The 26,505-nt window shown below is 43.3% G+C and overlaps 1 protein-coding gene across 2 annotated transcripts; it reads left to right on the forward strand.

Annotated features, from left to right (window-relative positions):
* The first annotated feature begins 880 nt into the window (after positions 1-880).
* On the forward strand, positions 881-24,349 carry LOC121593562 (ubiquitin-conjugating enzyme E2 W). 2 transcript variants are annotated; one of them, XM_041916029.1, is made up of 7 exons: positions 5,233-6,191; positions 22,712-23,229; positions 23,414-23,505; positions 23,591-23,693; positions 23,763-23,848; positions 23,938-24,083; positions 24,166-24,349. In XM_041916029.1, exons 2-7 carry the CDS (start codon positions 23,098-23,100, stop codon positions 24,177-24,179), a joined length of 573 nt encoding a protein of 190 aa, XP_041771963.1. In that variant the 5' UTR covers positions 5,233-6,191; positions 22,712-23,097; the 3' UTR covers positions 24,180-24,349. The 2 variants fall into 2 exon arrangements, with proteins under 2 accessions (XP_041771964.1, XP_041771963.1); XM_041916030.1 differs by lacking the exons at positions 5,233-6,191; positions 22,712-23,229 and adding an exon at positions 881-1,143.
* The last annotated feature ends 2,156 nt before the right edge of the window (positions 24,350-26,505 follow it).

Here is a 26,505-nt window from a genome sequence, read left to right on the forward strand (position 1 = left end):
GTTTCGGATGGGAAGAAGGGCTTCCAATCAATGTTCGTTTTGTCCCCAAATGGAAAGTCTGGAACACAAATTTGCTTGCTGTAGTAGAGTAGCGGCGGCTTGGGTACTGCTGCAGCAAGAAATAATTTCAATAGCTCCAGGAGGCCCCTATCTGTTCAATAGTCTGCGATTTCCAGAACTAGCAGGAGTTAGTCTGGGAATACGTATATGTATTCTTAGGTTGTTTGCTAACTACATTTTCCACAACATTGATAACAACGATGATGTGAAAGATTTAGTTGTCCTTAAGTGTGCACTACTTTTGTAAATGTAAAGTTTTTTTTTGTAAATATCCTTACTAGTAAATAGAAATTAATCTGTACACGCAAATAAATATATTTTTATTTAAAAAAAATCAAACAATATAGAACACGTAAACATTTTATTTAAATTAACATTATTACAACTTCGGCGTAATCTGGTTTACGTAAACGTTTTTTTTTTGTATAAAAAAAGCAAAAATTTGGTGAAATACACGATGTATGTTTAACGATTTCTACTTGATTTTGAATTTCCTCTTTGTCAACAGAAGTCGACATATCAATTTTGAAAGAAAAGTCGACATTACTTGTCTGGTGATGGGCACTGCATATTTCTGTGGATTATGATGAAGAGATTTAACACATTTCGGGGTTGTTTAACCTTTTTCTAAATAAAAAACAATTTCATGCAGTTAATACTGGTGTTGTATGCATTATTCACTCATCAATTATGCGTATTTCAGGTAAATAATCTTTTTTCTGCCTAATTACTTGCCACACGCTCGATCAAAAACGTCAACACCGGATTGCGTTCGCTCTTGCTATCCGGGAGCTGTCAAACTGGCAGCCCACCGTGAACGAACCTTTGCTGCAGCACCCAATGTTTACCACTGCTCAAGCAAACTCGCCGCACTGGGCTCAGTGATAAAAAAGAAAACAAATTTTTATACTGTGCAAACCAGAAAAACCGACCAATCCCCCGAAAAAGTATTCTTCGCCAGCAAAAGTATTTTCGTAGCCTGTTCTGTGCTGTGTGTGTGTGCGGGTTCCGTTTCCCTTGAATGGTGTAAATTCTATGAGCAAACCCGACTGCTCCAAAAAGACGGCAATGAGTCCGTCCGAGGTGAGTGTGGTATTGTTGTTTTGTTTGTTAGTTACGCACACGCGGAGAGCCAAATTATTATCGCGTTCCGCGAGAAGCACGGGTTTGTTTGTGGTCAAACGACCCAGCACCACCAATTGGATGGTCTTTCCGCTGCACACATGCGTTGCCAGGATTTGCACCCACAAGCGAAAGAAAAAAAAACATACACTAGGAAATCCCTGCAAAGAAGCGTAATCAATCGCAAATAGGCAAGTTCAATGCATTTATCGAAGGTGCCCCATGAAACGGAACACAATCAAAGTAACGGTCGTTATCTGGCCGGCGGGGCGAGGAGAGAGGGACTGTTATCGTCGGAACGGACCGGGACCGCTCAGGCTAAAGCCGGAGCTCAAGGTCATGCTGGATTTTTTTCAAAACCCCCCGTCAGTTTGTTGGCCCACTGCCAGGATCGATAGCTGTGCGTCACACCATCTGTTGTGCGCGATGAAAGGTAGCGTAGTGGCAGCAGCAGTCCCACAAACAGTCATCATCCTTCGCTCGATTTTGGGGCACCGATGCCGTATCTGGTTGCTTTTTCTATTAAGCTGCCTCGTTCTCTTTATTTAATTTCAGCCATGCACGCCACACCAAACCACTGAATGAAATTACCACTGCATTGGATTAATGTTGAGCTAATCATGCACGACGGGCCTGCAGCTAATCGACAACTCGAATGCCCCTTAATATGCATACCTTCACTCGATGGCCGTTTAAGTTCGCGAGTGTGAACGGTTCTTTTTTCAGTTTGTTTTAAAAACTTATGCCCGTTTGCGGGCAAACCGACATCGATAAATAATTACAATTCCGCTTGCCCCAAACAGCGGTCACGAAGTGTTCTAAACATTTATCACTTCTTTCGACACTTGCCGCACGATGCCGACGCCACCGACTGCTACCGATGGTTTCGGATCGGATGCTGTCGATAAACAAAAGGACCAGCAAATCATTCCAGGGGAAGGGGGACACTGAGGGGTACGAGGCGATGTTCAATTGATTCAAAATGCTCGATCTACCCTTCTAAAAAATCGAGGATTTTTCAGTGAGATGAGGAGCGGAGCAGAGGACTGTTCCAACGGGGACGCCATCGTCGAACGCGCTTCGGTAGCACGTTTGTGAGAAGCGTTTGATGAAATCGGTTTCCTTAGTGTTATTTATGTTTACCGAAGCGTGGCGGCGCTCGATGAGGTCAATTTTGGGTAAACATAATACCCACTTTCGCACTTCTCGCCCCTATCCTCCCGATGGGTGCGTTGCTGTCAGCTCAAATCTCACCGTTTTAAGGGGAATCCGGATAGGGGTAATGGGGACTGCCAACACTTGCTGCCGAGTTTCGTTGTTACTCGCTACCTTCGCGTTCCTTCCCGGCTGAGGCAATGGCCGAGAGGTGGTGCCGAAATTGGTGCCGATTGATGCGTGATGTATCCATATAGAGTAAGCAAATAGGACGTTCTTTATGTTGCCTTTTCTTGCTAGTTCATTTAACAGAGGGAGGGAAACAATCCTTGGATGCTTTTGGTTGGAAAGACACGGTTACGTGAAGTGATCGTTACGAAAGATGGGAGTTGAACATATTGATTCGCACTGCATTGTGTTATGTTTAATATATTTTCTTCAGTTACGCATATGGTTAGCTGGAAAATAGTTATAGAATTTGTAATGATACTGGGTTCAATTTTTATCATTCACAAACAAAATCTCCTCTCGTCAAAGAAGCTCTTACTGCGAATCATATTTTTTACCCTTCATATCCCCTTCGTTTACGCACAGTTTCCCATGCACCTCGGTGCATTTGTAGTCAAAGTGTTAATTAGGTCCTATTGGATTTTTCACACCTGTTATCCTCATGTCCACTATGGTAGTATTATGCAGTAATAACTTTCCTTTTCTGTTTAAAAAGGTAATTAATTTAGAACACATCAAAACACCATCTTTAGTGGTAACATCAAATAGCGAGAATGCAAATTTTAATATCCCGCTATTTATGTGCCTATGACATTGGAACAATTATGCAACAGCAGTTTGATCATATAAAGCACGATCAGTTGAATCGCTTATAGAAAAATTCATATTCATATAAGGTGATTTAAGAGGACTGGTTTGCACAGACGACGAACTGCACGCGCTACTCATTACTTTTCCCGTAGCAAGCAGTTTCCTAGTTTCGTGTAGGAATAAATCATCGCTTTAACGTCAACGCGGATTATCAAAAGCCCGCGTCTCGCTAACCAACTGTTCATTCATTTTGTCGTGAAACAAAATGCGCAATGCAAAGAGTGTGTGCAATTCTTCAAGGCACCCCTGTTTGTTCCCTCTATTTTTGCCACGCCTTTCGTTGGCTACGATTATCGCAACGTAAAGCATGTGTACCATGAAATGCAACCGAACGGCGAGAAATATGGTTCATTTGCAGCGCTAAAATGATGACCAACAGGCAGCAGCAGCAGCAGCAGCAGCAGCTAGCAGGAAGTCGCTGCCATATGTTTCGTTAAACAGACAGTCTCTTTGTGCGGACGTATAGTTTACATTTGGTGTAAATGCAACGCGTTTTTTCCGCCTGCTCTACTCACCAACAGAACGTCTTTTGCTATCTTCGTGTAACGAGCGAGGGGTGGAAACATTTTACTCTTACAGCTAGAAGCAGGCCCAAGCGCAATGGGGGTGCTGGGTGCGTGATCGTTTATGTAGATGTCGGCTTCGACGCATGATCGATGCATCTATTCTTCATAAATAAAACGGCTGTGTGAAATGAGTGGATCAGTGAGAGCGTGCCTCCGTCTCTCCCATGCACAATGGCACTCGTTTGTTTATGCAGCAAACGCAAATAAAGGCGTCCCCTTAATCCTCGTTTATCCTGGAAGCAGAAGAGACGTTCAACCTTTTGGTGTCTTTTAGTTGTGCTACTAAACGAGCTAAAAGCTTTCTTCGCTATGCTAGATGAAAATTGATTGCACTGTACGGCATTTCTTCACCCATCAAAAAAAGGGAATGCAAGCCGTCAACAATGCTGCATGGGTGCTGCAAGTGGCTAACGATTAATTCGTCAGACGCAAAAATTGCGCATATTGTTGGCGGCGCGAACAAAGTGTGCACGTGTAGCAAGCGAGATGTGCAATTTGTTTCCACACACGTTCTATGGGAAAAGTTTAGCACCGTCGAAGATTAACAATAATGGGAGAGAGTGGTAAAGCCAGCAGCCTTTCCCTTCGCGTTCACAAATCGCTAACACTGTCCCCCTCCAACGCCACACGTCACCTCGATTGCGGGCCCATTTACTTGGCGTTCGGGGGTGCCGATTAGGCGATTGCAGCTAATCATTTGTGGATTGCTTTTAAATTGTGAAACGTTTTCACGAGCGGCTAGAAATTAAAACTACTTCGCACCATCCAGGAAGGGAGCAATTGCGAATTGTCGATTTGTTTTAATTTATGTACAAGCAAGAAAATATACGGTGGCTTCCATAAAAAGTGGTGTTTATTATTACTTCAGCCATACAGGGTTCGTCACTTATTAACGGTTTAGAATTAATTTAATTTTAATTCCAGCTTCTAACGGAGGTCTTCTAAACGCTCTCCATCTAATTACTTTCTATTGTAGCACGATGCGTTCGAAAATTAATACAAACCCTTCCCTCCCTCCCCTTAAATTACAATGACAAAGGAAAAAGAAGAAGATCAGGCCCGGGTTCAATATCCTCCTTCTCCTGCGCATCATTGTGCGTTGCTCGCGCGCTCTATCAGTCAAATTGTGTTATCTGATTGCGGCACACTGGTGGATGACGCCCACCGTCAGTGGCCGTCGATGTCGATGGTCATGGTCAAAACCCGGAGTTCCTTTCTTGCGAGCGTCCAAGCGGTGGACATGCACACTTCGGGCGTTCATCTGTTTCCCTTTCCTTCCAAGCCCAAGCCAAAGCAGTAGGAGCAGTTCACACTCTCTTCTCACGCGAGCCGTACAGGGCGCTCGCGCACGCATATGGCGCACTCACTTGCAGCTCACGTCGTCGTCGTCGTCGTCGTCGTCGGGACCCGATCCTCGCCTCCGGTCCGGTCGGTTGTTGCATTGTTCGTACGCCAGCAAACGCTCAGTTCGAATGTAGCCGCGGTTTGTACCAGTAGCCGCGCGCACTGTGTTAAGAAACGCACGGATCATCAGCCGCGAACACTACTGCACACGCGCGCACCGTCTCCCCTTCTCGCTGTCTTAGATTTGTTGTCGTGTGTGAAAGTGAACGTTGTCGGTAACCGAGGGGAAGCGAAAACTGCCCGTAGGAATAGAAGATACGCTTGCAGTGTTTGGCTGGTTAGGGATTTTTGTTTCCTGTTTATTTCGTTTTTTGCTGCTCATTGCCGTCCTTGGATCATTTTCCCGACCAATTTTCCTCCACCGCCTGCGGGACCTGCGAGCAATAATATGCACCGATATAGAGTGGCGCTCAAACATTAGCGATCGCCGCTGGTTGGCAGAGCTTCTGCTACTGATTAGTGTGTTTTCCTGTTTATAAATATTTTGAGTGCTCGTTCATCGCGTGGTTCGAGGTGGTGGGCACTGGACGCAGCTGGAAAATCCGGTTCGCCAGTACGTCGCGGAACGCGTTTTTCCCCGAGGAGCAGAAATTACGGATCCCCTCCCCGTATGGAAGACGTGTAGAGAGTGTCGGGACGTACGGGAAGACGAACCACCGCTGCGAAAAACCAGACCCGAAATTAACTCGCGTGAAAAAGGGCAGCCGTGTGTGTGAAAACGCTTACTGTGTCTGGTGTGCCAAAACGGTCGGTGTGTGTGTGTGATTGCGTGTGTCGTGAGCGGGAGTAGTAGACCATCTTAGACACTCTACAGCGGTTTGCCGAGTGTGTCATCACTGTCGGAAGAGTATCGCGTAACCCCCTTCGAAACGGAGCAATCGTGATCGCAACCCCTCTAGAAGGAAGGTGGTGGTAGAGAAGAACATCGGCGCAACCAGAAGTAGGCAGTAACTTGATCTTTTGGCGGTTTGTCCTAGAACCGACGGAATAGCAGGAAGGAAAAACGTACGGCGCAAGGGGCAATTTATTAAGAAAAGCGTGATAAATTCGGTACCGGCGTGGTGTGGTGAGTCCCAGCTCAGCGTCGTTCAGGCATAGGAGCGTAACAGAGGCAGAGCGTATGGTGTACATTTTGAGTCGGGCCCATAATATACCTTTTTGCTTGTGTGACTGTGCGTGTGTATATTTTCGGTCTCATATCTCCCCAAGGAACTTCAGAGGTGGTTTTTGCGGATTGGCGCATCATAATTTGCCCCACCGGATGGCAGCCGTGTGGTGGATTTTGTTTGTTTTAGGCAAATTACTGTGACATAACTTTATTGAACTAATAACGTATACTCCCCCCTGAAGCAGAGTCAAACTTACGTTGCGGTGGGTGAGCTCATATCTGTCGCTTTTAATATACCAACCCAAAACCATAGACGACAGCATTGGTGGTTGGATGCCAGTGTTTAGAAAATCGGCCGGACCGGAAATACTTAACGACTGCGCTGCGTGCAGATCCATGATGACGAGAATGGCGACTGGCGTCGAGAAAAGGAAACAATCTATCCGACCAAACGATCTCCGGCGAATCGTTGTGAAAAGAAATAGGCAACAACCAGTAATAGAGCACGTGATGTATGCAAATGTGATGAAGCATTCAAATATGAAAGGCTGTCTAGCGCCCAGATTCATCATCGAGCACGTGGTTTTGCATTCAATATTCGAAATCGGTCGCTTTCTTGGTCTTTCTTGGTGAACGAAAGTAAAGCACAACTGGAAAACATCCCCACTCCTAGGGGTTCCTGAAGTCGCGTTAGCTAATTTCTGTTTTCGCAGGCATCGCAAAAAGATGTTATTCGTGTGAATCCGCACGGTTCGCAATGCGCGTTGGTGCACCAATTGCGCTGAAAACTAATGCAAGATGTTATTTTTGTTCCAGTATGTAGCAAACAGTTCGTACTTCCCGGTGATCGTCTTTTTTGCGCGATCACCTAGCAGAACGGGTTTGCTGCTGGAAGATCGTGTTCCGCTTGCGCGCTGGGTGGTTGAGAACTTACCTCCAGCGGTGTAACACCATGCACAGACCGGCGCTGAGTGGCTCTCTAATGGTCTGCGTTTCAACTCGGTTGTATATGCGTGTTGATTTGCCCTCGGGGACCATAGCAGCAGCAGCAGGAGCAGCAGCAGCACCGGCGGCATGTTTCAAAGTACATCCCATGCACGGCGCAAAGCCAATCGAAAAGCGCCCAGCGGTGTTGCGATCTTGCTGGCACCAAAAACAGAACCAAAAGCAAACTACATTGGACACAATATGTTATTGGAGTGGCTGGAATTATGACCCACTTCATCTACTCCCCCAACGTTCGCCTTGGTGTTTCTGCAGCGGCATCTGGTGTTTGGTGTTGCGTGCGTTGGGTAAGCGATGGTGTTTGTTTTTCTATGAAATTAGAACGCTTATCGGTAGGGAAACGTACCCGTGGTCTCTCTAGTTGGTTTCTGGTAGGGAGTTGCAGCAACAGCGCAGCGCGACCAACGCAACGAATGCTCTTTGTGCTCTGGGGTCTTCAGGGGTTGTTGCGGGAGTTGCTGGAGAGTCTGTTGCTGGAGAGTGTCGTGTGCTCCTCCATGGTTTGGTAGCGCAGAGCAACTTCGTAATGTTTCGCTTTGTTGAATTTATGGAAAGACTTTTCAAAAATTCATTCAATTGAGAACCGTTTCAATGTCAGATGTCACCAAATGTTTAATACTCGTTTCAGGCAAAACTCTTATTTTGAAGTGGTATCTTTAGACATTACTTACACTTTCTGTAAGTTTTCGAATGAGTAGTGTGTTTTTTACGATGAGTTCTGTTTCATTATTGACAATATGGACAAAACATCGGTCGAAAGCCATCGTATCGCTGTTGAAGCTTATTGGTACCATGCTCTAGCTGATACTAGGTAGTTTGCTGGGAATTAGAAGTGATTTTGATTTAGAATTAGATATTTGAGGAACGACAGACAGCGTACACCTGGAGAATCGATGTAGTCCCTAAACAAACGCATCAAAAAGTCATTTGGAATATGAAGTTCTACCCTAACTGATGTATTAGCTCAGACATTGCTGCTTCGGATTACTGTTGGTTCCGGTCAATCTGGTTGACCTGCATGTCTCCTAATACGTTTAAGTTAAAACAATGTTGGATGCCTGGATAGCCGTGTTTTTTCGCTGCAGGATCGAAAGTTGAGGTGTAAGATGGGAACAAGTAGTAGAACCGTTTGAATTAGTTGGCACTCTTAGTGTGGTGTCGAGGGCGGTCCTGTGATGCAGTTATCAACTCTTGCAACCTAATATCATTCCCGTCATGGGTACATGGGTTCAAGCCTCATATGGACCGGATATAGGCCGGCATGACCGCGTCTTTACGCCAAATAGGACAAGAAGTATGGGTATCATCAAAGTGGTATTTTTAATGTATAAACCTTTAAACGTGGACCGATCATCCGTAAAGCGTGATTGATATTGATCGCAATACGTTTTGAAATTACTTTTCCACTCACTGTTCGCTTCATCTGACACATTCTCACACCACTGCCAATGAATGATGGCGTGCCAATGGCGGGGGATACAAAGTTTGTGTCTTTCTTGCGTCGGTCGGTTCTATTTCCTTGAACTTTCTCATACAATCATCAACCTTCGTTTTTACTGATATCCCGGGTCTTTCTTCCACCAAGCCCTTCACATTTCTCATACAAAAGGGACAGCAGGGCAGCAGCAGTCACTTGCCTTTTTGTTGTTGAGTTCGTTAATGTTCAGATGCATTTGACCTCCATGGTAATATTCTTCCTGCAATTTTCCAACAATGTTCGCCATTTCTTCTACCAGTTCATCGGCTTTCCGTCTGATCCAGTAACATGCCACAGAGAGATGATGATCACTTTTATTGCCATTTGTTGTAATTATAATCCCGAAAGGGTATGGCTACGGCTCGTGAAAGATCAGCTCTGGAATGGTTTAATTAACAAAAAGAGAGAAAAAAGTGCCCATTATAAATGTTTATGGGAAAACCGTCGTTTAAGCAGCTAAGATATTTTTGAAACCCGTTCGCCAGTGCAGTGTGCATCATCAAACCCCATCCACCCCCCATCAAACATTGTTTTAGTTTGGCACGGGGCAGCTTTCCGCTCCGTTTTGTCTGTCAACACGGGCACAAAAAGAGTGTGCAGGCTGTCGAGAAATTGCTTGAAGAAAGAGTTTGTGTGTTTGTGTGTGGTGCACATATTTTCTTGTCACACCGCACAGCACAACGACTCTTCGTAAATCCTCTCTCGTATGGTGTTTTAATTGCCCGATCGGTTTTGCGTTTTGTGGGTGAAGGCCTTCTCTCTTCTTTCTCTGTGCGGGGAGTGTCTTTTGTCAACGCACATCACCCCTTCCCCGCATAATGGGTTCGTGGCATGGTTGGGTGTCCTTTAACGACGGCGATGACATGCACTTAACGCACGCCGGTGCAGTTAACGTTGTTGTATTCCGTTCCGCGTTGCCAATGCCCCGGCTAGCGAGGGAGCGAGAGCAGGACTAGGAAGCGATCCATTGCGCGATCGTTAGCTTCATTTTTCAATGTAAAGAGCGATCACGCATACAACGCAGCGTTGTTGCTTTTTGTTTGGGTGTTGAGTGTTTTGAAGAAAGCATGTTGTTTTGCCAGTATCGTGTGGTACAAGTTGGCAGGCAACGGACGACAGCACTACGCATTTGGCACAATTTGCAACCCGAAATGCAATGCTAGTCCAATGTGTCGACAGAGTAGCGACACAGAGTAATGGCTTAATCATTCGCACCGATTAAGCACACAGTATGTCAGTTCACGATCAGGTTTTTGTTGCGGTTTCAGAATAAGTGGTAGTTCCGTGGTGAAGATAAAATTACCTTCCCAAGCTCAAGCTTTTTGTTGGTTCGTCTTTGTGCCGGTTGTTTACGAAATAGAGCACGGCCAAAGTGGGTTGGCTACTCGGCAACAGAGCATGATCGTGATCTCTCGGAAGTGCTCCCGTTGGGATTAGGTCAGATTCCTCTCCCTATCCTCAGATCTGAGAATAGTTTTGCGCGCCGTATCGTGCGTGCGAATTTTACATCATTAGGGGCCACCCCAAAAATTCCCCAGAAACTCCCAATTCCCATGGGGGACTGGATTTTTTTTCCTAACCGTGCAAAGGCACGTCTTTCAAGATCAGTGGCGTTTAAATCGAACAACAAAAAACAAGCAATACAATAAAGTGAAACATATGACTGCTCAACACCTACTCAGCTTTGCATTTACGTTCAATGAACGGAAAATCGGTTCAACTTTCCCAGTGACTGGCGTGGCGCGTGCAGTTTTGCGATGCGTTTTTCCGCATGAATCACCTTAGCCCTTCCACGCGGTTGCGCCTTGCAAAATCCCACGCTTACGCAATACGCAGGGCGGGCAGAAAGGGTTAAAGAAATCTGCTCACGGTAGCAACCGAAAAAAAAACACTCCGGGCGCAATAATATTCAATCAAAGCTCTCTCTCTCTCACTCTGTCTCTGTCGGAATTCTTTCGGGCCGTCCCGACATTGTAACTAATTAGTCTATTAGTTGCGCACGTTTTGCGCAAACGAACGTGCTTATGTGAGGTATGAGTGTGGGTGTAGTGGGCTTGCAGATCCGCAATTTAAGGATGTCGTGACTTTTCCGTGACCTCCTTCCTAATTTTCAAATTCACGCCGTCCGGTGCGCGGGGTTGGCCGGTCAGTCACCTCCGGCAGCTAACAGCTTCACTGCTGTGTGGTGTGTGGGTTGGGTTTGCCAATTTCCGCACATGCACATGTGTTCCATGCCATGATCGAGAGCAGTGCGCCTCGTGCCTGATCGTTTATGTTGTTTCTCCACCCCCCGCTTTCGGCGAGAATGAAGTGGGTCTATTTTTGTTTTTCTAGCATTTCACTCTGTGGCGAAGGATGGTTTATGATTTGTTAAAATATTTGAGAGAGGGGCCGGTTTGGTGGACGAAGGAGGGCGAGGTTGTGCTGTCGGTTAAGTGATTGGCTACAATTAACCCTCACAAACCGCATTTCCAGTGGGCTGGACTGTTGTATATGAATGATTTTCGTTTGAGTAACATAGGGCACGCGTGTTTTATAGTGACGAAATAAACACTATTTTGATTTGCAGAATTCGTATATGATTTACAGGTTTATTCTATTTCCAATACTTTGCACGGTTGTGGTGCCAATTTATAGAGGCAGGTTTTCAAATTCGATGTAAGCGTCAAGCCGTCAGAGGAAATTGCGCTGACTTGGCCTAAAAAGATTAGTTTCTTAATTAGGTGAGATAAGTCTTAGCTCATGGAATTTCTTTGTGATGGAGTTTCAATGTTTTTTATTTTTATTTTAACACTTTTTTCAATTCCGCAGCCTGATTTACTTGAATACTAAAAAAATGTCGATTTCGATCCATATCTCCCTAGGATATAGTTTGGAGAACTACTGATATGAATTTATTCTATATTTTACAGAGCACATAGATGGTTTTTTGGGTCAAACACAATGTAAATTGGAATCCTACAAACCGATTTACTAAGTTAGTTATTTTCATTGTAAAGTAAACCTTGTTTTTCCATAAGCCATTCACATGTTAAGGTCATGAACATGCTAAGGTCTTCAACTCGACTTGAATTTGGAGTTACATTTCGTAGCTTCGTAGCATGTTCTGCATTGGTGTCATGTTTTGTACTCTGGGTTCTGGGTAGTTGCGTCGCTACAATTTGCACAAATCTATAAAACCAACACCCGCCCAACCGTTTGGGTGAAGTGAAACCGCAACACTGCCGATCGCCATTTTAATGACCATTTGTGAACGTGCGGCAGTTGGCCCGAAGGCCAGACGACAACCGATTTTCGAGTCGCTTTCCAGACGTGCGCCCGCGAATCCACGGTTTGTCTCACTGCAGCCGAACGAGCGGCATCTCGTCTGCCGCAGCGCGATCGTGCACAGATCCCTCTCCCTCCCTCCTCCATTCCTTCCAAAGTTCGATGCACTCCTAAAACGTTAAAAATTATACATGTCTGGTATTTTATTTTATTAGTCATCAATCGGCCTGTGCCGGGCAAACGGGCCGCGATGAGAGAGCACGGCGCGAGAGCAAAGGTCGCAAAGTGTAGGGGACCGTTGCGCGGTGTTCTGTGCGGCTTGGTACGATGCAATCAACTTCATCTCGTCATGATGATCACGAAGAAGTACAACGATCCCTTTCACTCTTGCCGAACGTCTTTTTTATGTCTTTTACGATTGTGATAGCGAACCCTTCGCTAGCCGGCTGGCCTATCCGCCACCGCTCGCACGTACTGCCATGTGCGATGGTGCCATGTTGGTACTGTTTGTATGCGCAAACGATTTTAATACGCGCTAATTTATGATGAAACGAGTCAGAGAAACAAACGGAGGCAATAGATGGCGTCTTAAGTCAAGTGGTTCATTAGCCCATAATACTACCGCTTGAGTTGTTCCCCCGGCTTTTGGCAGGACTAGGGAGTTTGTACGGGGGCGGCTGTTTGGTTCGTTTCGCGATGAGATGTTTCCGATATTACGTGCGATTGATGCATGTGTGGCGAGGGTGGTCCGCCAACAGCTCTCAAGTGTGGGGGTTATTATTTTTTGCAGTAAAAAAACTGCGAATCTATCTGTGAACCTCTTGAGCTCCAACGATGGGTGTGTGTGTGTGTTTGGAGTTGGGGCGATTTGTTAAGGAGGTTCTTTTCTTTCACTGTCGATCGAGACAAGTTGATGATATTAGCAGCTTATCGAGTCACACGAGTCTGCTAAGATCATCAGCAGAACTTCTTTGGCAAAAAGATTTGAATGATTTTTGAAAACAAAAACTAAGTTTCTATATTTTAATTTGCTGCATTTTAGTGGTTTTACTACGTGTGGTCCATTGCTTTCAAGGCGAATGATGATATCACTAAAATACGCCGTCATGTTGTGTTTTTTAACGTTGAAGAAGCGATATTGCTTAAACGAAGAAATGATTCTTCCTGGGAAACGAACCACGACACTCCCAGACACCAACGCGCAAAAGTGTCGGATTATGGGCTCGGGTTTAATTGCATTAATTTTTCAAAGAACTCGGCGCGTAGTCGTCGTCATCGCCGTTCGCCTCAAGATGAGACACCATGTGCCAAAGCGATTGAGCGACTAATGTATGCATTTTTTTTTTTTTGTAAAAGTGTTGAGATGCGTTTTGATGATGGCTTTCGTGTGTCTTTCTGTGTGGTGCAATGGAGAGTGCGGCATGAGTGCCGAAAACTGAAACGCTATTAAAACAGGCCCCACGTAGTTTTATGTTCACAGTGGCGAGCGGCTGTGCCGGTTTGAAACGCTTTAGCTTTCCCGTTTTATTTTTGAACTATCTCTTCACTGTCATAAAAATATTAAAGCTATGAAAATCGTTTGCGATGGATGGATGGATGGAATGATTCGCTTCTAACGTTCTTTTTGTCTTGCCTTGTTGGCCTGCAATCTTACCCGAGAGCAGGGCAATTTATGCTCTGCTTTGTTCGTGTTGCGAGTTTTTTTTGTAGAGCAGCATCATACATAAATTTCCCTGATGATATCCAATAGCGATAGTGGTGCGATTTTATTCCTCCCTGATGTTTACATACACTCAGCGCTCTTGTATGTCGGATCTAAAACACATCGTGCCGGGAACATGTTTGCCCTGAAGGGCGAGCTAAAGTGATCATCACGCAGTCAAGCGATGAATTTTGCTAGATTGCTGCTTCTAGCGTAGAGTGTAACGTCTCGACAAGCCGCCCGCCCGTCAGTCCATTTTAGCCAAAGACAGTGGCCGGCAAACATGTTGGAATAAAAAAAATAGTTGTCAATTTTGGATCGTCTTAGTTTTTAAGCTTGTCTGCGGGCTTTGAGCAAATCTTTACCTATGGTATAAAACATCTTCCGATCTTGTAGAAACGTAAATTTGATATCGAAGTTGTTGTCCGTTGATCAGTTAGTTTGTTATTTGGAATATAAAAATCAACATTAGGAATCGTTCTCCATTTCTACAGAATATTTCCTGCAATAAAATGTCCGGCAAAATGGTGCGAACATTTATTCGCTGAAACAAGAGCTACGAACTTATCTCATCCGGCACTGGCGTCTGATACTAAGCGGTGATCGAAAGCGATTGATGTTGGAAATATTATGTCAGCAAAGACTGCGTTTAATATCATAGAAATTGTGTTTTATATATTTTCTATTTTATACTCTACGCAATTGCAAGAATTTCCTTAAATGGCACATTCAAAATTCTGCTTAAATAAGTTAATTGGAAGTTTTCTAAGCACCATCAAGCAGGTTTTACAGTATCTAGTGTCTCCAAATGGTATGGTATGGTACTTTATGTTCGAAGCAATCCAACAGCTAATGTGATGACCACTGGAATCAGAGATATCGGCACCATTAGTGCGCCACAGTAATGGTGCAACAAAACTGGGACGCTACCGATGTCTAGCTTTGATGACGATCGATCGTATCGTTAAAATAATGTTGCTGAACGTGATGATAGTAGAAGCATGGTTTTACGGAAAACAAACCACTGAGAATACGGTATTGCTTCAGGGATGGCAAATACGTACTTATTATGTTTGACTTGGTGAAAAATGTAGGGAAATATTCTTGTTGACGTAAAACTCTTTGATCTTGAAGGTCAAATCAAGTTAAAACAATGCACATTTCATTTAATCATTAATAAGTATAACATAAAAAAGGAGACCTCCATAAAACTCGCATTGTGAACGATCGTGCACCATCGCGATCGTTGATCACTGTAATTGAGAAACAGTAAATTAAATATAAATACAATCATATTCTGAAGCAGTCGGCGAAGCGGGCCGTACACTTCCGCTCTGGAAGGTTAGCACGGTTCAACGAATGTTAAAAGCGTTTGTCCTTTATTTTGGCATGTCCCCGAAAAACACGTGTTTAAGTTCTAACAAATGATCGTGTCGGTTTTATGGTCAGCTCAGAGGAGGCGCCTGACGATGCGGGTTGCGAGGCATTAATGAATTGAATATTCAATTTGGCTTAATTGCATCGCCTATCGCGGTTGGCGCAATTCTGACCGGCTCGTGTACTCAGCTCGGTGGACTTCTTCCCCTACTCCATGTGCCTTTATTCAATCGACCTATCGCTGGCAATTAAAGTGCAATATTTCACCAGAATTTAGTCATCCACCGTTGTTGTCCACCGATCGATCGATTGAAAAGGGAAAGGAAAGACGAACCGCCAATAAAGTGACACGGAACAGTGCTCCGTGCGCGCACGCGCAGTCGCGAATTCATTGATAGAAGACGGCGACGGGTGTGCTGACCAGGATCTTTGACTGGTAGTGTTCACCGTTCCTTGACGGTCCCTGTCTCCCTGGTTGATTTGGGTGAGAAGGGTGGGTTTTCTGTTTTTGTTTGCTCTCATCTAATTACTTCCGCGAGGTGTGTTGCTTCTCAAACCCACCGCCGCAAGTGGATTATGATATCTACTACAAAACCCGACCATAACGCGAGACTGACAGAACGCCACGCACATACTGGCTGAACGACTCAATAAATCGTTTCCCCTTTTCTTGACAAGATGGTTCGAAAAGAATTCGATGATAAATTTTTCTTTTACGCCCATGCCCCTAGGGTACTTAAATCCCACCAAATGAAAATAACATTGAGTGTAGTTAAGGTTTCGGAGCAAGTCACTTCCCAACCTGTCATCACAGCTGTCCGTCATATTGACTTTTTTAGGGAGCAGCGAGAGGTTATGTTTTGTGGCAGAAAACCCGGCAGATTTACGACTGTTCGGCTGTTAATGATCATCGTAGAAATGCCAATATGTGTAGGGAGGAGGTTTCTTTTTAAATGGTCACTGTGTTTTTATTGCAGTTCCCACGTACGCACTTGTCGCTGGTGTCGTGCTGTGCTGGTGGTAGGACACAGATGTACTATTAATAGCAGCCACTTGGGTGCGTGGGAATGGGTGCCGCTTATGATGGGCATTTTGCTGCCCTTCGGGACCATGTGGAGGACCATATGTTGTCTTCCGTGTTGTTGTGTTATCTTAGTAGAGACAGGAAAAACGCTCCGCTTTATTTGGACAGTTTACACCAGGCACACAGCTGTGATGGCAATTTGTTCACGAGACTCTAATCTTCCCTGCAGATCCTGGCGATAACGGGCTTATCAGTATCAATGTTGACTTGAGCGATAGTTCAGGCGTGATTAGCTAATCGATTCGAACGGATAACGATCGTCAACAACAAGGCATTTCTGCGGTCTTTGTATTACTATCGCCCCATTATCTTGATGCGATTTAAAGACGACAACTCAACTCAATGCATTATTCACACTTTGTCGACTAAACATTAAACATTAATCCACTCAGCTTACGTTGCGGGTTATAAAGTAAATATCACGTTCTCTCATATAATGTCTGCATCCCTTACTTGGAGGGGGTTTAACAGAAGAAAAGAAATTCCGTTTCAAATGGGACAACAAGTCACGCTACCACCACAAAATGCCCGTTGCGGTAGGTCGCGGTATACCATGTTTGAATGTACCTTTTTTTGTTTCGCTCCTTGTCTTTGCCCCCTCGCCAACGAATATCTTTGTTTGGCTAATGTGTGGCTTTCTTTTACAACTCGTACTCGTGCAACGATAAGACGATATTGGTAGCGTGTACACAAATAGGAAGAAGGCATGCCGTTTATGGTGCCGTGTTGCCGCTTCGAGTGCGTTCAGTAAGGTTAGTTTCCGGAATTTCTGTAAAAACATTGCTGCAGGCTAGTTGAGATCTGACGGGCGATCGGCCTGGTCGTTTGGTGTCACCCTTGAGGCCTTGTCGGCGTTATCATGTCTCACGACTTGTGTGTGTGTGTGTGGTCACGAAGAGGTGTTGTGTGTTCCGGGAGGGGAATGAGCACGATGAGGATAAATCTCACGTGTGCCGTATGTGTTCAATACGTGCAGCCACACAAAACGGCGAGCCCCCAAACCACATACAGTTTGTTTAAATCATCCTACCTTGACTACCTTTTGTACAGCCCCTTACATTTGTACGAAAGTCCGTTAAGGCATTGCTGGTTAAACGATCCAGGTGTCTTCCGGGAGGTTTGTAGTAATGTCATCGGCATGCAATTTTTCAAAGCACGAACTTTGGTGGAGATGTTATGTTCACGCTGGATGGCGATATTTCTTCCTTACTGCGTCATGATTCTAATCATTATGCAAACGATGCGATGCGAGAAGGGAATATATGTTTTATATGCCATTGTTTAATTGTTGTACATTTAGCTGATAGTTAAATGCTTCCGGTTTGTATTATGTTAATAATGTTATGTAGCCAAATAAGGACATAATTGCAGTTTGTCTGCACTGCTGTCTTTGGCATCTTAAGTGTTTGGAATCTTAACATGTTGTCTTTAACAAAATTCTGACTGGGTTTTCCAACCCTTTTATCGGAAGATTGGAGAACGATCGCTAAAAAAACGTAGCGTTCCTTTTGTATGTTAGAATTTAATTGAGAACCAACTTTGTATGCCACAGATCGTGAAAGAAACGAAGTGCGAACCTTTAAATCGTCCATCCATCATCGTTAGTTATTGAAACCATTCGATGCTGTCCAAAGTGGAACAGTGCAATCTGTCATGAAAGCGCTACTTCCTGACGGTTGGTTGCCTCATTTGCATGTCACCAGAAGGTCTGCGATTATATTTATTGCAAGCAGCTGCTGCTTCACTTTCCTCTACGCTCTTCAATGGCACTTTCATGTTATGTGTCTGTCACGGTCATCTTGTTCGCTGTTTTATTTTTTTATTTTTTCTCCCATGTAGCACAATTCCAATAAAACAAACAGATAAAGCATCAGGCTTTATTTCCTTCTCAGCCTCAGGCGCCTGCTCCCTGTCGCAGACAAGATCAACGGGGTAATATGTTCTGGTTTGAAGGACGCGTGGAATTAATGTGTGCTTTCTAACAAGGACCGTGCATCATCAGAGAAAGAAACTCGAAACAGCAACAACGATATTCAGGGCGTATAAACATTCCCGGTTTAATTTAGGTTCAATTTTGTCACGTCCATGTTTTTTGTGCCGGACGGTTGTTTAGATGCTATGTTTTGAGCGATGCTTATGTTTGAAGTGTTCACACAGCATCGATTTGTCAAAATGCCGCCGCCGCTCTGCGTTGTGTGCTTTTGGAAATGGAATCAATGTTTGGATTTTATGAGCGACCAAGCCCAGCGGGGTGAGTCGTCTCGATGGTATCATTTTTATTTCGCTCCAAAAGTCATCGTCCTCCTGAAGCGAAGTGTCGCCATTTGTTCTATTGCTTCTCGTGCGGGCATGCCATACCATAACGTCGATGAGACCGGTAGAGGAATTGCTCATAAATCGTTTTTAATAACATGCCTTGGTAGCATAAAAAAAAAAATATTTATATATATATATATATATATATATATATATATATATATATATATATATATATATATATATATATATATATATATATATATATATATATATATATATATATATATATATATATATGTTTATCAGCTGTATTCAGAATCGTGCAGCGATCGGCATCTTCGTGTGGGCAAAGTGGACACTGTCGTGTGTACTCCATGAGGTTGGGCAAATTGGTCAATGGCGGGTGGCCCTTTATCGATGTGTTAAAAAGGGTGGCCAGCAAGTGGGAAGCGATATTGATTCGACATCATGTACACAGCATCGTTGAATATGGTTTAGATGTGGTGACCTAAACTGGTGGACGATGAGGTCATCGATGAATGGGCCTGTGTTTCAATATTTTCGGGAGCAATCAATTTGCTTCTGTGCTTGCGGCGTGTAGTTTTGGGCCATAAATTGAGGACATAATGGGTTGAAAATGCTTGGAAGCGCGACATCCTCTTCGTTTGATATTTGATATTTTTGAATGTTCAAGGAATACCATTCGAAGTGGTCCACGAGGGAGGTGATTCATGATGTAATATATCTTCACTCTGTCACTATGTTGTACGTTGTGTCTATAGTATGTGGAAGTGTTCTGCTATCCACCCTGTCCAAGTTCTTGTGTTCAATCGTGAGGATGAACGGGGTAAATACAATTTTAAGATTACTCCCTATCGCCCTAAGGCCACCCTACCAGGGCCGCCACACTCGCTGTGTTTATAAATCACTTCTCGCTCAAGGCCGGTTTTCTTGCTGATTGGAAGGATGTTTTCGCAAAACAATGTTTAGTTGTGGCCTCCTTTCTATGGTCCAAAACGATAGTCCATCTGGAAAAGGTTATCTCGCCAACCGAACACACCGATCGCGAGGATGAGATACTGGTTCTGGGCGCGCACGTAACTGCATCCGAGCGAAGTGTTAGCGCCTGATGCTTTCTGGCCTAACACATGTCTTGGCCACCTTAAACGATTGCAAGATTTGTGTGTTCAGCGTGGACTTGCCAATTGGCAGGTCCAGTTTGTCTATTTGTATAGCTGCACGAGAGAACGGTAATCTTTAGCTTGACTTTGAGCTGGCATTTAGTTTGAGCTTATGCAAATGCTTGCTCCTGCAGTCGAAGCGATCAATGTTGCTGTCAATCCGTTGTAGCTGAAGCTTAAACATTATCCGAACAGAACTATGACCTACTGATGATGAAGAGATAAAGTCTGCTTCATACAGAGAGCAAGATGCAGTTAATTTCAATTTAGTTTAAGCCAATGTTCCCCATGCAAAATAAAAACGCATTAGCTAGTTTTATTTCCCTCTGCAGCTACAATTAAAAATGCATCATTCGTAGTGTGTGTATTCAGTTAAAGGAAATATTATGCAAACTTCTCCTCGTTTTGGATTGCATAAACGATCGGATGGACCCGTCACCAAACACGTCGCTTTGTTGATTGTGGGATCAGTCGTTAGATAGAAAGCGCCACTACCCTACTACGTGCCGCGTCATATCAATTAGTCGACGATCTGCCGCAGCATTAGAATACGATCACCGCGATGTCATAACGATTATCTAACGCACAAACGAAGCGTAAACACGTCAGAAGAGTTTCCCTTTTCTTCTAGAAGAACGTTTAAAAGTCGTTCGGTACGATCATACGTAGCCGAAGTCCGATCGAGGGTAAATTATAGCGTTTGGTACAAGCTGGCGAGTTAATTAAATAATATGGCGATCGATTGGTTTCTTCCCCCCCCCCCCCTTCTCGTCGATTCGCCTCCGTTCCCTTTCCAGGCCAAGTTCAGCCAAGTATAGTTGGTGGCGATCGTTACGGAGCAAAGTTTATTACGCCCTTAAACTTGGGGTACCGCGCCGGAGCTGATTAATCTCAAGGGAAAGCCACCGAATGCAAATAGTGCTGCGCTATTAGTAGCGGAACACGGACCGGTCGGTCTGGTGTTGTTGTTGTTGACATAACCTCATTTGCTGGACGGTGGTTGGCTTAGTATCTTCCCTCTCCCGACCCGCCCTTCTTTCTCGCGTTTGATCGATCAATCACGATCGCGCTGCAATCTCGTGCTGTCAGCTGACTGAGTAGTAGAAGAAGTAGTATAGGAGGGAGCCTAGTTTATTCGCAAACCACTTAACTGAACGTACTAGTACGTTTTTGCTAGACGCTAGTCGTGTGATGTTCATGTTGTAATGAACGGTGAGGATTAACGAGTGCTTTGTGAGGTAAAGGTAAACAAATGCACCCCACATATGGGTGTTTGCAGAAGAGGTAGGTTGTTTGTAGTATGAGATGCATTTACCTCCATACAATGACCTCGCCTTTTAGCAACAAAAAAAACCTTTTTATTACGCGTAGTTAAAGCGAGCTGTTAAAGAGATTCATCTGACTCTGAGGAAATGTGTTCAATGCAACTACAAAATCAATCTATACTGCACTTACAAACGTTGAGCTTTTGCAGTAAATGTTAGACGGACATGATTACTTAAAGGGTGTATATACCTCCTATACCTGCCGGTGGCAGCTACAGACGCATTGCATTTTGCTTCATTAGCATGCATTGTGTGCCGCGCCACCGTTGTGCACTGGATTGCGTTCTTTGCGTGTCTGCACAAAAGGCTACCATATGCTAACAAATCCGCACGCAGGGCGAGTTTGTTTTAACGCCTTTCCACTTCCAGTCCACGTACCACAAGAGTGGCCTGCTTGAAAAAGCAAGCAACTTATCTGTTCTGTGGCTAGAGGCATGCAAAATAAGTGTATTCAAGCGACTGGCTTTTCTCGTCAGAGTACACGGTGCAGTGATTCATTCTGATGCTGAATAGAAAAAAAGCCGTTTAATGGAGGAAAGAATTGCTGCAGAAACGCAGCTTGAGCGCGACTGCAGCCATTGCCCAACGGTCTTGTGGCTGGCAGCCCTTCAATGGTGGTTAACCTATGATGGTTTCAACCTTTTGTTGTTGCGCTTGAAGTTCATTGAAATTTAAACCCCTGCTGTGTGTGTGTGCCCGCGCGCTGGCAAAAACATGCGAATATTTCGTGTACACGCGCGATCGATCGCGCGCGCACGCGCCCGCGTTTTAATGCCCTTTCCATGCGCTTCCACGGCTGCACACGGCTTGCAAATGCGCTTACCCGTGCACTTTTCCCTTTCGATTTCGCTAGCATTTTCTGTATGTGTGGTTGGTTAGTTTTTTTTTCTGCTGCCTCTACTATGGATTAGTTTTTGCGGGCCCTGGCGGGGGTCGAGTTCGAGTAATTCGGCGCAATTTTTCTGACCACCCGTGCGCCCGTTCTTCGACCCAGGCGGGTCTTTGTGCTAATGGAAACCGGTTGGTGCAACCGTTTGCGAAATGTGTGATTCACTGACGATCCGACACCCGATCTCGGTCGGTTACACTCTAACTCAACCGCGCTAGGCTAAAGTCTTAGTGGAAGAGAAATTTAAACTGCTTTGCTCTGTTGTAAAATGGATTTGCTGGCGCTAAATTAAATTATGCTCAACTTATGTGTCCTTTAGACATAGTTTGTGTTATTAATATTACCTTAAACTCGTTTCCACAAACCGTCATCAGCTGGAATAACACAGTGAATCATTCAAATCGTCGCTCGTTTGTCTTTGTCTGGTGTCTGGTCTCATTCTTTATTATCTAGCATCATCCCATCTGCTCGAAACGATTTCGCTGAACAAGAGATGCTTTCTTGTTGTGTTGATTGAGTTGATACAATTGAGTTGCAGCCGGGAAATGATCATGATAATCTTCTTCTTTGTCTTCAGCAGAGCTGAGCCACAACGGCATTTGCAAATTTTGTTTCCGCATGCATCGTGTTCCCCCACAAGAACAAGATATATAGATGAGATTTTAAAAAATATCCACAAAATACTTAACTGCAGTTAAATTTGCGACAATTGTACATTAACGCTCTGCCTACGCTCTATTGGCTGTTGCCTGTACGCCACTGGGACTCGTCGATACCGAATTTACGTCGCTCTTCGTATCGTATAATAAAACAATCCTTTAACTTTAGCAAACTCTTCATTACTTCTCCAGGTGGCAGAGTGCATCTTCGTCCAGATAAATTCACGTCAAATCAGATCAATGCTCCAAAGGATAAATCGAACAACATCTTCCCCGCTCAGTGCAAAACCGAATCCCCGAGCTGGTCCTAATTGCCCTATTGCCAGTGATCTGTTATGACCGTTGCCTGTTTTATACGTTGCTAATAAGTATATCAAACCGCTCTGTTCGCAAAAGTAGGCAGTTGTTTTGTTAAGTATCAATTAGAAATCGTTAAACGTAAGAGTGCAAATATCTTCATCTCAAACGAACGAGCCGCTTGGAGCATCTCTTTACTTTTGCAAAAGCTACTCACAGTGAGTGACTGTGTGTCTGTTTTGTTTTACGGCCAGAGAGTTTTTTTTTTCAAAGGCAGCAAAATGTTCAATCGACTACGAATGCGAAAGGAAAAGCCTTCGAAATCGGAGACAATCTCCACGACCAACACCACCGTCATACAGGATGCAGCGAAGGATAACAAGAAGTTAATCCTAGACAATAGCCGCTGGGAGGCAAGTTTGTGGTTTCTGTTGGGTAGAAAGTAATTTAAAAAAATGGAACTCTACATTTTATTAGAGTTTCAATGAAAGTAACATAATCTTAATTTGGCTTTCCGTGTGACAAAACATATTTTTCTTGCCATTCGGCAATTAAACATGCTATTAAACAAAAGAATCATTGTCTTTATGTTTACAGAGACGCCTCCAGAAGGAACTGATGTCTTTAATAAAGGAACCCCCACCAGGAGTGTCAGTGGACGAAGAAAGCGTTAGTCAAAACCTTACTCAGTAAGTATTGTGCCCCTGCGGTGTTTGTTGTGTTTGTTATCAAAAATGTATTTCAACATAACCTGTTATGTTTGTGCGTCTTTAGATGGATAATAAACATTGATGGTGTGGAAGGAACACTGTACGAGGGTGAACACTTTCAGTTGTTATTCAAATTCAACAATAAGTATCCGTTCGATTCGCCGGAGGTAACGTACCTGCACTGTCATCACTTAAAAAAAACATATGCGTTAAACTTTGCTAATTTTTCATTTTAGGTTACGTTTATAGGCTCAAATATTCCTATCCATCCTCATGTCTACTCGAACGGACACATATGTCTGTCGATCCTAACGGATGATTGGTAAGCTAAGAGGCGCCGGATGGTTGGAGCATTAATTACATGTTCGATGTTTGATCTTTTGTTTCACCCCTTATTCTAACTACTCGCAGGTCACCAGCGTTGTCAGTACAATCAGTGTGTCTTAGTATATCGTCAATGTTGAGCAGCTGTCGAGAGAAGCGACGGCCACCGGACAACGGTATTTATGTGAAGACGTGTAACAAAAATCCGAAGAAAACCAAATGGTGGTACCATGGTATGTGAGGCAACTTGATTGAAGTGAAATTTTGATCCCATATTATTAGTTAATGTTCTATTCTATTTTTCATTTTTTGCAGACGATTCCGTGTAGGAGGTCGCCCCAAGGTGGCGTAATTGATGCCCGACTGAAGGATGCAAACAAGGACCGATGTAGTCGTCGATTCCAAAACACTTTCTGTATAATTTGTCTCCATGGTTTCGTATCGGACGATGAAACAGCCGATGTAACTCTATAAAACATACGTATTCATTATCTCTCTAGCTATTTTGGTTTGTTAAACTACTAATACTGTTAGTACACGTTTTGCAGTCTACATTGCGGGGTAGAGCGTGCAAGTAGAATATATAGTTTGCCTCCTCCAGATCATCTATCAATCTTGATCCCTTCCAGACCGTACCGTACGGCTTGAAATATTGGCGTATCGACACTCTACAAAACATTGTTTGTCTGTATGCGCAGAGGTCAAGGACATCTTTAATTTTCATTCTTAGACACTTTACTTCTGAAGCACACGCACCAGCAGCTTGAGAAAATGCTAAGCATTGCAGCAGAGATACGTCCTTTCGCAAATAGGTATATATATAACAATACATATATATATATACATATATATATACATATATATATATACATATATATATATATATATATATATATATATATATATATATATATATATATACATATATATACATATATATATATATATATATATATATATATATATATATATATATATATATATATATATATATATATATATATATATATATATATATATATATATATATATATATATATATATATAGACATGCTTTCGTTTGCTCCCACCTATATAAGCTAGCGTAGTAGAGAATGTGAAATATAACATTAAAATGATCTTGCTAAAAGATCGCAGAGAACAAGTGATATGAAATGAAACAACACACAGATAAGAAACAGATATAAAAACGAAAGCTACATACAACCAAACGGGTGTATGTACATAAACCGACTTTATAGTGTGTCGAGAGGAGAAGGAAAACGAAATCAAATCAGATGTCAGTCCATTAAATGCGTAACACCGTAGTATTGGTAATATAAAAACAAAACAAAAAACCCTCCTCCTGAATGCGTATATTATATGTTGAGTTCTATTTATTATGCTCCAATGTTTCTGGCTCATCCGGTTCGATAGATATTTGCAGATCTATCCTGACAAGAGGACAAAGAGAAACCAGTCAGTAAATTTAGGATTTAACGATAACGTTTAGTTTTAACGACAAATTAGTGATACAACAAGGGAAGGGACTGTGGAAAAGCACTGTTAATCAAATCGTGTAGCTTAGCGTCAATGGCAAATACGGATCCATTTGTTGTCATGCCTAAGGAACGAAACCCCTTTTTGCAAATAGATGCAAATGCTCACGCAGCAAACAAACAATACAAAGAAGTAATGATAAACTATTTAGATGATTGTGTTCAAGATTCTGTTTCTGTCGAGGGAGGGTAATTTCGCTATGAAGCAAAGCAAACTATAAATCCTAAAACAAAGATACAAAAAAAAAGAAAGAATAACGAAAGCCGCAAAGAAGTACCGTAAGAAAGATTAGATAAAACGAAACAAATACAACAAATACACCAAAAATATCAAAATTAATCTGCAACATTCCTTGAACTAGTTTCACTAGTAGACAGACCGCTGGCACGAAAAAGAGAATACAACAAAAGCATAAATAGAGCAAAACAAAAATGGATAACGAACAATTACTGCTAAAATGATGGTATAAGCATCGTTGTGTTACATTTCACCAACTCGTTCAGGGCGAGTAGAGTGACGCAAAGAGATTAGACACACGTAGTAATTATAGTACGAAATAAAATGATTGACAGGAACTTGTGCCAGAGATGGTGTGCATGCGTTTTCATTTTCGTTGTCTAGTGTGTCCGCGCGAATGTATGTATGTTGCTGTGTATGTATGTATGTGGGAAAGTGCCATGCCATGAGGCACGAGAGTAGAGCGAGCGAAAAGGTTTACTTTCAGGCCGTACCACGATCTCCGTCTGGTTCTGGTTTAAAACGTATTGACGAGCAAGCAAGCAATTCAAACTAGTAGAAAATTTGAAAGGAAAATATTTGAAATTAATTATACCGTGAACATGAAACGTTTTCACTCACAAATTCCACACCCGTTTACAGCAAGTTAAACAAACAGTGTAAACACCGGGAAGATACAAAGTTATTTCTCAAACGCGAGTTAATTAATGTTCTGCGCAGTCCCCGCCGCAACGCATGTGGTACTAATAAAAAAAAAAAACAGTGAGCAAATCGATAAGCTGTGTAATTTAAATTTCTGTCCCCATTTTGAAAAGAAGAAGGAAAGTATTATTATTGGAAACAGAAAATGTTTTGATAAACCAATTTTTACGTTTTTTG

This window comes from Anopheles merus, chromosome 2L (assembly GCF_017562075.2).
Source record: "Anopheles merus strain MAF chromosome 2L, AmerM5.1, whole genome shotgun sequence".
Taxonomy (NCBI): Eukaryota; Metazoa; Arthropoda; class Insecta; order Diptera; family Culicidae; genus Anopheles; species Anopheles merus.

Coding starts and splice junctions, on each gene's coding strand:
- LOC121593562 (XM_041916029.1), top strand. CDS start 23,098: ATGTTCAATCGACTACGAATGCGAAAGGAAAAGCCTTCGAAATCGGAG. Junction 23,506..23,590: donor GTTAGTCAAAACCTTACTCA/GTAAGTATTGTG, acceptor GTGCGTCTTTAG/ATGGATAATAAACATTGATG. Junction 23,849..23,937: donor TCGATCCTAACGGATGATTG/GTAAGCTAAGAG, acceptor AACTACTCGCAG/GTCACCAGCGTTGTCAGTAC.